General features: G+C 41.6%; 1 protein-coding gene across 1 annotated transcript in view; it reads right to left on the minus strand.

The window, feature by feature from the left end:
• LOC123364802 (protein adenylyltransferase SelO-like) overlaps window positions 1-12,254 on the minus strand; it is a 45,961-nt gene that overhangs the window by 18,557 nt on the left and 15,150 nt on the right. Inside the window, exons 11-15 of the mRNA XM_045007213.1 lie at window positions 11,773-11,856; window positions 9,845-9,974; window positions 9,480-9,524; window positions 9,299-9,380; window positions 9,116-9,208 (exon numbers count right to left, since the gene is read on the minus strand). Coding sequence (XP_044863148.1) covers window positions 9,116-9,208; window positions 9,299-9,380; window positions 9,480-9,524; window positions 9,845-9,974; window positions 11,773-11,856 — 434 coding nt within the window. The remainder of the gene's footprint in view (window positions 1-9,115; window positions 9,209-9,298; window positions 9,381-9,479; window positions 9,525-9,844; window positions 9,975-11,772; window positions 11,857-12,254) is intronic.

Below are 12,254 nucleotides of genomic sequence, written 5' to 3' on the forward strand. Positions count from 1 at the left end.
GGCCAGGGAGAGATCGTCGTGGGGCCAGAGGCCCCTGCAGGGCCTGGGCCAATTGCCCCACTTGCCCCCTCCCCTCCCCTCCCCTCTGGCCAGCCCTGGAGCTTGCAGCAGCCCCAGCCCTGCCCCCCCCACCTTGCTGGGCCATTCAAAAAGTGGCAGCAGGACGACTCCGGAGCTCAGCTGAGCTGCCCAGCTGGTGCCGGTGGCTGGCCATGCTGTAGCTGGGGGAAAGCGGGGGAAGGGCTGGGGGAGCCTCAGCCTCCCCAGCTGGGAATCCTGGGAGCAACAGGATGGTCCGGCCCACAGACTGGAGTTCTTTGCCCACCCCCTGGCCCTTTAACAACCGGTTCTCCACAGAGGTCTAATTTTAGCAAACGGTTCTTGAGAACCTGTGGGAACCTGCTCCAGCTCACCACTGTAGTAGCTCCAGGCTGGGTGCAGCCTGCTACATTGAAGTCAGGGTTAGATAAAACCCAGTGGGCCTTGGCTAGGGTTAAGGTTGATGCAGGCAAGTGGGAACAAGATTGGATTGGGGTGGGCCAATGGTCTCAAAGTAGGGTCCAGGCTTAGTACCTATTGGTGGGCCCATGTTAGGTTAAAGTAGGTGCTAATTTGTGGATCTAGACTAGAGTTTTGTTTATTACCAGTTTGTGGAGCTGGGTTGGGGTTAAACATACTAAATATCTCAGAGCCTTTTGGATTTTTAAGTCTGTAACTGCTGTTGTGAAAATGGAATTTCCTGTATTTTGTCTTTGAAATATACCAGATTCCTGAATGCTTTGCTGCCATTGAAACAGATGGTGAAAGGCCTAAAATAGAACAGGCAACTCTAAAGCAACAATTGTTTCACAAACTCCATTCTCCTCCTCACTAAGAAAAGCAGGTTTTGTGTAAACGATACTTAACTTAAAATAACCTACCTTGTTTCCATCACTTCAATATTAATTTAATACTTGATAATACTTAACTCTCTCTGGTGTGTTACATATTCAAAGTTCTGTACAAACATTAATTAATCTAATTAAACTAAAATGAAATTTAATTATATTAGTCTGATTTCTATGAAAGCCATAGCTACCTCCAAAACTAGCAGAAACCTTGTCAATATTATATATTACCTCAAATTATTATTTTGATTATTGTAAATCTTATGGGGATTTTTATTTGACTTTACATTTTTTTAAAAGAAAAAAAATATCAAGTCTGATCCTTAGCTGATGTAAATCAGTGCAGCTCCAGAGAAGACAACAAAGCTATGCTAGTTTATGCTAGCTGAGTATCTGATCTATTTTGTTGACTTCCAATCCTGAGACAGACTGCAAAAAATGCTAAATTTCCCCAACTATAGTATGATGTTGCACTCCATATGTTTTATGGAACTATGCTTATGAGTATAAATATAATGTAACTGGAATATGCTTTATGCAAAAGGTATCTTGTAAGGTATCACTACAAAGCTTATAATCTAATGAATGTGTTCATCCTAGTTGTATGAATGTATCATTCTTGTACCTGAAGCTAGAAATATGAAGTATTACTCTGAAGTCCTATTGTAACTATGCAAAGTGTGGGCCATTAATGGTGGCTTGGAATCTTGATGGCTCCCATTAGCTAGGACAATTGGTTGTAAATGGCTGTTTACTTGTAAGCCTTCCTGCATAAGTGGGTGCCAGCCAGTGAGTAATGAAGTCTCACAGGACATGTGAACATGTCACATGATACTGAAATACATCTTAAACCTTAGTTCCTTATGTACCATAAAGTCCCCAGAGGAAACTCCAAAGCAGAGGGGAAGGAGGGCGAGTAGTGGAGTACCCATAGGGGGACACATCTCACAGAACTCCAGTTATTGCATAAGGTGAGTAACCTCTTCTTCTTTGAGTAGTGTCCCTATAGGTGCTCCACTTCCGGTGACTACCAGCAGTAACTCCAGCTAGAGAGGGGGACTTTTGTGCCAAGTCCAAGATTGAAGACACCACAGCATTTCCAATTGCAGCATCTGATCTAGAAAACTGGACCAGTGCATAATGCTTAGGAAAAATATGTACAGAAGACCAAGTGGCAGTTTTATACATTTCTAGAATAGGAACATTCTTGAATAATGCCATAGAAGCAGACAGAAATCTCATGGAATGGGCCAACACCCTAGAAGGAGGCTGTATATCTAAAGATTTATAGTACAATATGATACAATCAGAAATCCACCTGGAGTGTCTGTGGGTGGAAATTGCTGAATCTTCGGATCTATCCACAATAATCACAAACAGTTTGGGTTACTTCCCAAATGACTTGGTTCTTTCCAAATAAAAGGCTATCGCCCTCCTAATGTCCAATGTGTGTAAAATGGCCTCTTCTTTGGACCGATGAGGCTTGGGGGGGCGGGGAACAGACGGTGCATAATCTGGTTGATGTGAAATTCAGATGATACAAAATTTGGGCGTGGACATAACAAAACCTTGTCCTTGAAAAATACTGTAAATGGAGGATCTGCCATTAGAGCCCCCTACTTCTCCAATTCTGCGAGCAGAGGTGATTGCCACCAAAAAGGCTGTTTTCCAAGATAAATTAATGAGGAAAGAGGTTTGGCTCAAAGGCATAAGGCATCTAAGTACTAAATTCAAATCCCAGATAGGAATGAGTTCCTTAATTTGGGGAAAAAGGTTTCCCAGTCCCCACAGAAATCTTAGAGTTGTAGGATGGGTGAAGACTGAGAATCCTTCAACTGCTGAATGGAAGGCTGTTATAGCCTCCAAGTGGACCTTGACAGAGCTGAAAGACAATCCTGTTTTTTTAGTTCTATGAGGTAATCAAGGCTCATCAACAGGTAAGAATGAACAGGTGGAAAACTTCTCTGGAAACATCACAGGCTGAATCTTTTCCATTTGTGGAGGTAAGCGTATATCATGGAATCTTTTCTGCTGTCCAATAATACTTGTTGTACCTCCTCAGAACAAGTCAACTGTAGTCCCATGAACCATCTAGGAGCCAAGTTCTGAGACGAAGTACACTCAGGTTGGGATGAAGAGTGCAGCCAGCATCCTGGGAAAAATGAGGAATGGATGGAAGGCTGATCATCTGACAGATGGTTAGGTGAATCAGGAAAGGATATACCATATCTGTCTGGGCCACGCTGAGACTATTATGGCTTTGTTGTGCTTGATCTTATTGAACGCCTTCAGAATCAGGGTGTTGGGGGAAACACATATGGAAAGCCTTCTGTTCATGAAATGAGGAAGGCATCTCCAAAAGAGAGAGGACCCAATCTCCCCCTTCAGCAAAAGTGTTTGCATTACTTGTTGGTAACAGTGGCAAAGAGGTCTATTTTTGAACTCCCCAAGTCCAAAAAATTTGATCAAGAATCTGAGGATCCAATTTCCATTTCTAGTCCTGGGAAAAGTGCCTGCTGAGGTCATCTGCTAACTGGTTCTATATCCTCGGAAGATAAGTTGCTGAAATAAGGATGCAATTGGCTATGCACGAGTTCCAGAGCTTTACTGCTTCAGCACAAAGGGAAGGGGAGCTGGCCCCTTTCTGTCGGTTAATATAAAATATGCAAGCTATGTTGTCCATGAGACTCTTTATGGATTTGTTCCTGATTAAAGGGAGGAAGTGGATACATGAATTCCTGACTGCAGGTGATCTCTTCCTCTGGAACCTTGGCTTTTTCCTGGGTGGTTGATATGGTCTCTGAAAACCTGAGAATGAAGTGGGAAGGGATCTTTGATGAGGTTGATGTGTAGTTGCATCTCTTGGGAAGACCATTTGCCATGTACTGTGAGGGTCCCCAAGTGCATCCCCCAGCCCCTCAGGGCTGCATCTGTCATTATAGTGATAGAGGGAGAAGGCTGAACAAACGGAATCCCTGTGCTGACTTGGTTGGGGTCCCTCCACCAACTGAGAGACTCTCCTACCTGACGAAGGACTGACACTAACTTATTCAAGCTGTGTTTGTTTGGAATACAAATAGCCCTGAGCCAGCCCTGGAAATATCAAAAGGTGAAGCCTGGCATATGGCATCACAAAAGTGCAGGCTGCCATGTGTCTGAGCAATTGAAGACAGCGTCTTTTTGATATCTATGGGCTGATTTGAATCTTTTAGACAAGATTCGCTAACATCAAGAATCCGCTGAGGGGAAGATAAGCCCTAGCTGATATAGTGTCCAAGGAGGCTCTTATGAACTCTATTCTTTGTACCGGGTTCAACTTGAATTTCTCAATGTTGAGCTGCAACCCTAGCTCATGGAACAGAGAGCTCATCCTCATTATGGTGTCAAAAACATCATTGTAAGACCGGCCTTTGAGTAGCCAGTTGTCGAGGCATGGAAAAATGGTTATTCCTGGATGTCAAAGATAAGCTGCGACCACTGCCAGCACTTCTGAGAACACTCTTGGGTCAGTCAAAAGGCCAAATGGAAGCACTCAATATTGAAAGTAATCCTGGTCTACTGAAAAGCGCAGGAATCATTTGTGAAATGCGTGAATTGCGATATGAAAATAGAGATCCTGAAGGCTGAGGGCTAAAAATCAATCCCCCAGTTGTAATCACTGAATTATAAATGTAAGTGACACCATCCTGAATTTTTGAGACTTGACAAAAGTTGTTTAGGAGTCTTAGATCTAAAATTGGTCTCCACTGTCCGTTCTTTTTCGGGACCAGAAAGTAGCTGGAATAAAACCTCTTCCCTCTGTACAGAATAGGAACTGGTTCTATTGCACCCATTTGCAGAAGTGAGTTAACTTCTTGCTTTAAGAGGTGCTCAGGAGAGAGGTCCCTGAAGAGGGATGGGGAAGGCAGATAAAATGGATAGCATATCCTGATCTTATGACCTCTAGCATCCATTTGTCTGATGTGATTCTTTCCCATGCAGAAAGAAAATGGGAGAAACAGTTTCCAAAGAGTGGAAGATGGGTGTATGTGTAGCTTGGTACTGAGAGATAGTTCTGGGCCCTTGACCAGTCCATCAAAACTGACACTTCGATGATAATGATGGTGCAGAAGGAGCAGGTGATCTCTTCCTCTGGAACCTTGGCTTTTTCCTGGGTGGTTGATATGGTCTCTGAAAACCTGAGAATGAAGTGGGAAGGGATCTTTGTGCAGTTTGGGATCTACTAAATTTTCATTTGTTTGTAGGCGTGTAAATCCCAAGGGATCTTAATGTAGTTCTGGAATCCTTAAGGGTACATAGTGAATCATCAGTGGACTCAGCAAACAGTTTGAGGCCATCGAAGAGAAGGTCTTCAACCATGATTTGGTCCTCCCTTGGGAATCCAGACAGCTAGAGTCGGGAAGTCCTCTGCATGACTACTGCCATAGAGATGGATTGAGCAGCAGTATCGGCTGCATCCAAAGAGGCCTGTAGTGATGTTCTAGCTAACAGATGACCCTCATTAATGACAGCCTGAAACTGGTCATGCTGATCATCCAGCAGAAGCTCAATAAAGGTGGTGAATTTGGCATAATTTGAGTGATTTTATTTAGCCATGAGAGCTTGATAGTTTGCGATCTTAAACTGAAGAGTCATGGATGAATAGCTCTTTCTGCGGAATAGATCAAAGCATTTTTGGTCCTTATCATATGGCGTGGCCTTCGCATAACATTGTCTGCCATGTTCATTTACTGCCTTCACTACCAAGGACTTTGGTGTTGGATGGGTGAACAGAAATTCAGAATCCTTAGCCGGGATGTAATATTTTCTTATATGCCCATTTGCACTTCAGCAGAATCATAGCAGGGGACTCCCAGATGGATTTGGCAGGATATAACTGAACCTCATTAGTAGGCAGGTCAACTCAGGTAGAGGGAGTCCATTGGAGGATGTCCAGGAGCTTATCTTGTGACTCCCTGATCTGGAGGGAATCTGCAATGCACTTCATTAACTTTTAGAAGTGTCCAAAGTCGTCAGCCACAGTCAGTGTGGGAGGTATAACAGCTTCATCTGGGGAAGATGAAAAAATGTTTGTTTGGGAAGTGACCTCTTTATCTGCCCTGGCCTCCTGCCCCTCAAAGGTGCCTGAGGTAAGAGAGAAGTTGGAGTACAGGAGCTTCTCCCCTGTATTTCCTGAAAGAGAGACTAGAGGCGTGGTAAAACTGCTGATGGATCCCAGTAGGCCACTGAGGACCAAAAGGCATCGGGGGTTGTGATAAAATGAAGGGGGGGCAGTAACTTCATTTTATGGACACCCAGCCAGCCAGTTAGCTATAAAATCCCTCTTAGTAGCTGTTCTCTACTTGCTTTACCTGTAAAGATTTTAAAAGTCTCATTGTTATGCATAGGTAAAAGGAAGTGAGTGGGCACCTGACCAAAAGAGCCAATAGGAAGGCTAGAACTTTTTAAAATTGAGAAAAAAACTTCCCCCTTGTCTGTCTGTGGCTGTTCTCCTGGGAAAAGGGGGACAGAGCAGCAATGCTGTAAAAAGCTTGGGGCCAGGTATGAAAAATCATCAGTATCATATCTAGAAACAACTCATTTGAAACCCCAGATATGTAAGTAGATCAGGAAATGTCTAGGAAGACATAATTAGGTTTATCCCTTTATTTCTTTATGGCTTGTGGATTCCACTGTGCTAACCCCCTGCTTTTGTTTTCCTTGTAACCTTTACACTGGACCCCCGCCCCAAAAAAACCCTATTCTTGGTGCTTAATCCTTGTAATTGCTCTTTTAAAATCTAGCAATAGCTGAGTTCCCTGATGTATTTTCCTTCCCTTTTTTTTTTTTAATAAAATTGACCTTTTTTAAGAACCTTTTAAAAAGATTTTTGTGTCTTAAGAGGTTTGCACATGTTGTTTAATTAGCTGGTGGCAACAGCTAATTTCCTTTTTTTCCCCTCTCTTTTTCAGCTCTTCCCCCCCGGAGGGTGTGTGTGTGAAAGGGTTTGAGGGTACCCCACAGGAAGGAATTCCCAAGTGAGCCTTCCTGGTTTCTCAAAGAGGCTCTGCACTTGGGTGGTGGCAGCATCTACCAATCCAAGGTCAGAGAAAAGCTGAAACCTTGGGAGTTTAATACAAGCCTGGAGTGGCCAGTATTAATTTTGAGAGTCCTTGCAGGTCCCCCCCTTCTTCACTCGAAGTGTCAGACTGGGGAATCAGCCTTGACAGGGGTGGCAACCACTTGTGCTTGAACAAGGTCTGGGATACATGGGCCGGTTTTTGATGCAACTCTCTTGTCAGCAGTGTCAGGATGGAAATCCATGGATCAAAATACTCAAATTGGAGGAAAATTCCTCCTTTTCAAGAAGGGACGTACCGGTACTCTCTGAAGATGTTGATGAGTCAAGCGGTACTAGGGAAAGGTCGCATCTCAGTGACTGTGCTTTTCTTGGTACTGATAACCTCCTGGTACCAATCTATAAGGGAGACTCCAGCCTCTCTGAAACAAATAGATCCCTTGAGAATCTGAACTCCTATGATACTAGGTTGGTTTGAAGAGTGGGGCGCCATTCCATTGTTGGTACTGAGAGTATATGCTGTTCTGGCAAGTCCACTCTAGTTGAAATAGATGGTACTGAGGAAGATGCTTGGGGAGTGCAGAGACTGGATAAGAGGCATGGTGTCTTCCCGGTACTGACGCCATCTTAGTGGCCAACTTAGATGTAGACTTTATCAAAGAAGTTGCAGGTACTGTTTTCTGAGCTGTGGAATGCTTCGATGAAGCATGCTTTTCTTCTGCTGAGCCTGGCGCCTGAGGCACAGGATCGATTCCAAGAGCATCTGGAGCCTCAGCCATACCCAAGGTGGGACGCAAGGTCTCCGCAGCAGTCTTGCTCTGTGGAGACTGAGGTCTTTTTGAAACGGACTCTTTCTGTGGAGAATGACTTCGCATTCTATGGGTCTTCTCTGTGGATCTACCTCAGGTAAACATGTCAAAGTTGACCGGGCACTGTGTTAATTAAGTGACTGACATCCGGGGGTGGGGGTCTCCTGACCGGGATCTGAGCCCAGTTGGAGGGAATGCTCCATCATTAAGAGTCTCAGTTTTAGTTCTCAATGTTTTCTAGCCCTGCTCTTAAAAGTTGAGCAAATGGAGCACTTATGTGGGATATGAGACACCCCCAAGCAACAGAAACAACGGGAATGCCAATCACTGAATGGAATGGCCTCCCGGTAAGAGATGCACTGCTGAAGCCTGGAAAGCCTGACATACCCCAGGGCAGAGGAATTTAATATGGGAAGTTTTCCCTCCCCAAAGGGAAAAGGGATCAAGAGAAAGTCTCCCTAAATAAAAAGTAAATAAAATAACTAAAGAAAAAACAATAAACTAAAGAAAGGTAACCAGGCTCAGAAACTTCAAAAGTAAGGCACACTAATGCTCTGTGTTAGACCCAGGATGTTGAGAAGGAACTGGGCCAGTTCACCCATGCAGCCCTATACAAAAACAGTCCCCGGGTTACGCAAACCCGACTTACCCAAATCTGTACTTACAGAAAAAGTTTCGTAAATTCCGTAAGCTAGAACGGTTTTTTGGGGGGTTTTGCGCGTAATGGTCGGGTATACGTTCCCGACTTACGCAAAATTTGAGTAACGCAAGGCGTTCTGGAACGGAACGCTTGTGTAAGTCGGGGCCCAAGGAAGCGTTGGTCACATGCACGGGCCAAAGGGGCACTACTACTAAAAATCTGATTAAAGGTGCAAGGGTGTGAGCTCACCTGAAGTGGACACTGCTTGAAGAAGAAATATAAAGTTGGCAGATGCAGAGTCCTCGTCTGTAAAGGCTGTAGAATGTAAACTTTGAAGATACTATATATGCTTTATGACTAATTGCTTTTAGCTATCTCTATACTAACAAAAGTAGATTTTTCCCATTAATATTTCTGTTGTTTAAATATATACACTTAAAAGAAATAAAACATGTTAGGAGATGGCGTTCTCTTAGCAATCCTTTCATCTAATGTGTCTGAAGGTGCTCAGAAGACATACCTGATGTATGCAGGCATTCATGCAAGTGAAGTTGTGTGTGGATATAGTTCTGTGAGTGTCCATGTTATGCCTGTAACTGAAAATTTGACGCATGCAGTTTTCACTATGTACCCTTAATTACTCACTTATTCATTCCATACTTGCCTAGGTGAGCTCAAAGGCCAGTAAGATGTTCCTAAAATATCATGTATGTATTAATACCTGAGGAATACGGAGCTCTTTTAGCTGGTGTTGAGTAATCTCACTGAGCTGCCGAAATGCCATTGTAAAATCAGCCTTTGTATCTTCCATGAGCTATGAAATTAAATACATTTCTATCAGTGTTCTTAAAATATTAGACATCAGTTCAAATATCCCCAAAAGAATGACCAATAATAAACTCACTTTTAGGAGAAATGCAATCAAATAGTTATCATCCTCACTCTCCCCAAGGAGACCTAATTTTGCTCTAAATAGTTCTGTAAAACTGAAAGTAGTAACAGAAATTATGAATGCAAATAAATTGTTCTGAAAACATATTCTATAGTATATGCTTCTTTAAAATCTGAGTTATGGAAGTACATACCGTGTATAATAATGCTCAGAGTATCCCTCCAGAATCTGGAAAGCACTATAAAAGTAAGGAAATATCAAATCCTATTGACCAACACTAATACCAAAGACACAATTCAGCTTCACATTCAAGCGTGAAACCTTCTTCTGGCTTGTACCTATTTATGAAAAACTTCCCTCTTACCCCATTTTGGTATTTTTTTTTATTTGTTTTAAAAACAAACAGTCTTGTTTGGCCAGTAACATATCCAGAAAATACTTTCTGTTTAGAAATCAAACTTCCTAAAAAGATAGCCCCCTTTTTTCCTACACATATGGCCATTATAGCATATCTCTCTAGTTCTTTTAAGTGTGAAGATATTTTTAAGGATAACTTACAGCTGCTTTTGTCTGCGATCCAATACAGGTTTTAGAGCTTGTAACAGCTTGTTCAGATTAAACATCCCAACATTTGCTTGGTTTCCTATTTTATACCTCCTTTCATCATCAGATGTGTTTGGAACAAAATCTGTTTGAAACAAAGCATCACATTTCTGCAACAGATTAATTAGAATAAACAATCAAAGTTAAAATATTAAACTAGGTTAATTTTTCATATTTAAACAGCAAACTAATAGAAGTCCTGCAAGCACTAAATATTAACTCAGAGTACTCCAAACACAAGAATATTTATTTACACTGGATTAGCCCGAGATCTAACATTTGCCAGAGTAAAGAATACATTCTTAGAGCACAAGTTCCCAGATGGTCACAAGTGTTGTTTTCCTACTTCAAGACACAGAATAAATTCAGATATTTAAACAGCCATTTTTTTTTACACTCAGAATAATGTTTTTCAGTATTCTTTAATATAAATAATGCTACTATTAAATATCATATGGTTAGATGCCTAGGGATTCCGGTCTTCCAAACAACAATATATTTTTACAATTTAATCTAAATAAATGAGATGCATATATTTTTAAGTAGCCTAGTGACACTAATTATCTGAACATAAAGATTATTTCAAAATGTATATAATTATATATTAGCTTCTGAAATATTTAGGGCTAAAATGTTCCAGCACAAGAAAGTCCACTTTGAGGAGTGGCGAATAGGCAAATGCATACCCTTCATGAAAGGCATAATGCATCCAGGAGCAAAGGGTAAGCATAGCCACAGCATCAACCTCAGAAAGGATGCAGCATACACTTCTTGTCCAGAACAGGGCCAGCTCTGCTGGTCGGTGTCTATGAGGGGAAAGGCTGTCGTCCTGGATCCCCCTTTGTACTCTCTGAGGAAGCTACTACCAGAAGCAATACTAATGGGGATCAGCCCCGGCACTCAGAAGGAAACAAGGACTGTGACTAGGAACAGCATCTCAGAGTTGGTGTCAAATAGGAATTCTACTTTGTTTGATTCATTGTTATTAGAGGTGGGCCCAAAACACTACTTCAAATGCAACCCCACTCTCCTCCCCAGCCCACCTACATAAGGGTGAATTTTGGGAGCTGAGGCACATGTTCAAATCTGAATCCCCAGAGCTACATCCACACCTCTGGTTTGGCTTCAGGGAAAGAAAGAAAACTAGAAGAGCCTCTTTTAAGGTTCCAGCTGAGATATGCCCAAGGTGTACAAGATCAGATTTCAGGAGATTTTCATCATTTGAGCCTGAAATCTTATGAAAATAGACAGTGAGATTTCAACACCATTGAGGCTGACCCCAGCCATGATTTGACTTCCAAACCCCAGCCTAAATGTAATGTACATCTGAACACCATCTTCTGGACCTATGTCTATTTATTACAGATGGAGAGAGTAATGTAATTCATGCTTTCAATGAAAGATTTACAGTAGAGTGTTATAATTTGGCAGATTTGACACCCCCACCCCCACCCCCCGGATTAACAGTTATGACTGTAAAGTCAAAATGATAAAAGATGACAGATTTTGCTTTTGGCTACTTTTAGCTGTATTCAATTTTTACAGTTTTTTCTTGATTTCTGCTATAGCATCTGGGAATCTGATGAATGTCAGTATGAGAGATTCTTTATGGAAATGGGTTTAGTAGTAATATACATTATCTGCAAGTTTTTTAGTGTACAGTTTAAAATATAACTTGTGTAATACACAGTAAAACTACTCTCTGATCTAAAATGCAACTAGATGCACAAAATTTATTTTCTGACCAATGTACATACAGTACACATATGCAGAATCCATGTGCTAATAATTTGTTTGCTCAGAAAGTTATATAAAACAACACAATCAGAAGGAATTTCACGTCCAACAAAAAAGGTATATTCAAATACATGTGCTATACTCACTTGGATCATAGGACTCCATAAAACCAAATGGACCATAATCTATTGTTATGGATAACAAACTGAAGTTATCTGTATTGCACACACCTAGAATTAATCAACAATAAAAATACACAATAAAGTTGTTTAGTGTAGACACTGCTGATTTATCAAAAGCAGAAAATTTGCTGAAAAGCCTAGATTATGGTGGATCTATCTAAAGTTGGGCTCAGCAGATGAGATTCTGGATTTTAAGCTAAATCCCTTGTTCTCAACCTTGCAGGCATTTTATATATCAAAACTGAAAACATCTGATGTCTCTGTGATATCTCATCTGGTTTCCATGCCTAGATGGCACTGTCTTCTTTTACTTTCAGTGACAACATTGAGGAACTATGCACATTTGATCAATTATTTTCCTTTCCTTTCCTTGTGAGTTGTGTGCGCGCTATATTAGCAATATCATGCTGATTCTCCTAATGGGGATAATTCTGAAACAAAGTTTC

Source organism: Mauremys mutica, chromosome 2, assembly GCF_020497125.1.
Source record: "Mauremys mutica isolate MM-2020 ecotype Southern chromosome 2, ASM2049712v1, whole genome shotgun sequence".
Taxonomy (NCBI): Eukaryota; Metazoa; Chordata; order Testudines; family Geoemydidae; genus Mauremys; species Mauremys mutica.